The 2067-nt window shown below is 33.6% G+C and overlaps 1 protein-coding gene across 1 annotated transcript; it reads right to left on the bottom strand.

Annotated features, from left to right (window-relative positions):
- Nucleotides 1-597: 597 nt before the first annotated feature.
- On the bottom strand, nt 598-1296 carry LOC139840592 (uncharacterized). Its single transcript, XM_071830851.1, has one exon. It carries the CDS (start codon nt 1294-1296, stop codon nt 598-600), a length of 699 nt encoding a protein of 232 aa, XP_071686952.1.
- Nucleotides 1297-2067: the final 771 nt, after the last annotated feature.

Below are 2067 nucleotides of genomic sequence, written 5' to 3'. Positions count from 1 at the left end.
CTCCAACCCTTTCTTAAGAACAAGTTGTATAAAACTTCTTTCACCAACTTATACGTATTATTTCTTGTTTTGTTGCTAGTAGATTTTTTTTTTTCATTTAAAACCACCACTAAGTTGTGATTATATGAGAATATCAAATGAGTCGTGATTATCTTCTGCTTAAATGAACACTATTAGAAGTTGGTATCTTATACCAACTAGATACTACCATAAAGCCAAAAGTGAACATCATTTGCATCTTAAATCAAGGATGTAAAGAAACCACTAAGTATTTCTTTTATGTTTATTATTTCACTCCATCATATTCCCATATGATTACATTGATCACATGGCAAGTAGCAAGTTAGTGGATTCTTTTCTTTTTATATATAACCAAACAAGCATCATTACTAGCAAAATGTATATGTATACATTTTCATATAAACACAATAATTTACAAGCAACAAAGTTTACTTGCAAGATAATAATATCATATATATTAAGGTTGATCATATTAGATCATATCTAAATATGTTATTGGTATTTATTTATTCTACGTGTGTGACCCTTTAGGTTCATATGTTATTAGTAGTGTAAACATAAGTTGTGTCTTGGACATTAATAACATATTAGATCATATCTAAATATGTTATTGGTATTTATTTTTCCTTCCCGAATCATGAGGACTTCAGAGGTTTTGAATGGAATATTTTTCTCGGCAGTCTTAAGCATTAAATGCAACTCCGAGATAGATTTCTCCCAATTGTTCATATTGTAGTTCAAGACGAACTGATCATATGACTTTGGTAGTGAGTTGAGGATCAAGTCTATTGCCAACTCAGGACCAATGGAAGATCCAAGCCTCTCAAGTTGATCTATGTAGCTCTTCATTTTCAGAACATAAGAGCTTACAGATGTCCCCTCTGCCATCTTGCATGCGTGTAACGCTCTGACAGTTTCAAAGCGTTGTTGTCTAGCTTGTTGTTGGAACATTTCCTTTAGCTGCTTAAGCATCTCAAAGGCATCATGATGCTCCAGGTCCTTTTGCAAGTATGGAATCATGGTGGCTAACATGAGGCATGCTACCTCTGTGGAGTCATCCGTGTGCTTAGTCCAAGCATCTCGGATGCTCTTTGTGGCATTAGCAGGGGGTTCCTCGGGAACGGGTCCATCAAGTATATACGACTTCTTTTCGACTTTGAGAACAATTCTCAAATTACGATACCAGTCTAAGAAGTTCGTATCATTGAGTTTTTCCTTCTCTAAGACAAATCTTAGAGAAAGGTGGTGAACGGGTGTAGTTGCATTGGGTGACATCTACAAAATTAATAAAGTTCTTTTAGTATTTTAATATTTGATCCTTTAATAATTAATTACCCTAACTTTCTTATGAAAAATTAATTTGTTAAAGGCTAGAAATCAAGTTACATTTAACCTTGAGTGGTTGGCTGATGCTCTCTCCACTAAGTTTAAATCAACAAGGTAGGTAGCAATTACCAATTGTAAGTCCAATACAATTTCTATATCTTAATGGGATCCTTAACAACGATTGTCAACTGGTATGTTTAATCCCATCTATGCCTTGGGCCTCTTATGTTTGGCTGATGATCTCTCCACAAGAAGCACCAATTAAGTTGTCCTATTTAAAAACTAGGTTGTTCGGCCTAAGACTGTCATGGGAATCGCGAAACACCATCTCGATAATCATAAGACGACCGTGGTGGTTGGCTGATGCTCTCTCCACAACGACGTACAAATGACAAGCGAGTGTCTTAAAAAGGATGGCATAAACTTACATTTTAAAAGGGATTTTGTGTTTTGTATTATTTCAATTTGACAAAACATTTCGTATAATAATTGTTGCATGCATTCAACAATATATTATACGTATACTTTAGATAAAATTATATTTTATATGTTGGTCTGGAGTTTATAGAATCTATATTTCAGTCACTCACGGCGTGTCCAATTTTAAACTAATATCCTATATTAATATGTATATATTGAGCGCGCTAACTTAAGACCAATTTTAGTTTATAATAAAACTCATTTTATTTAAAACTTTATACAAGAGTTTGGTTTAAATTT

Source organism: Rutidosis leptorrhynchoides, chromosome 4 (genome assembly GCF_046630445.1).
Source record: "Rutidosis leptorrhynchoides isolate AG116_Rl617_1_P2 chromosome 4, CSIRO_AGI_Rlap_v1, whole genome shotgun sequence".
NCBI lineage: Eukaryota > Viridiplantae > Streptophyta > Magnoliopsida > Asterales > Asteraceae > Rutidosis > Rutidosis leptorrhynchoides.
The sequence above is the reverse complement of the archived record's forward strand: the minus strand, read 5'-3'. Positions and strand labels throughout refer to the sequence as shown.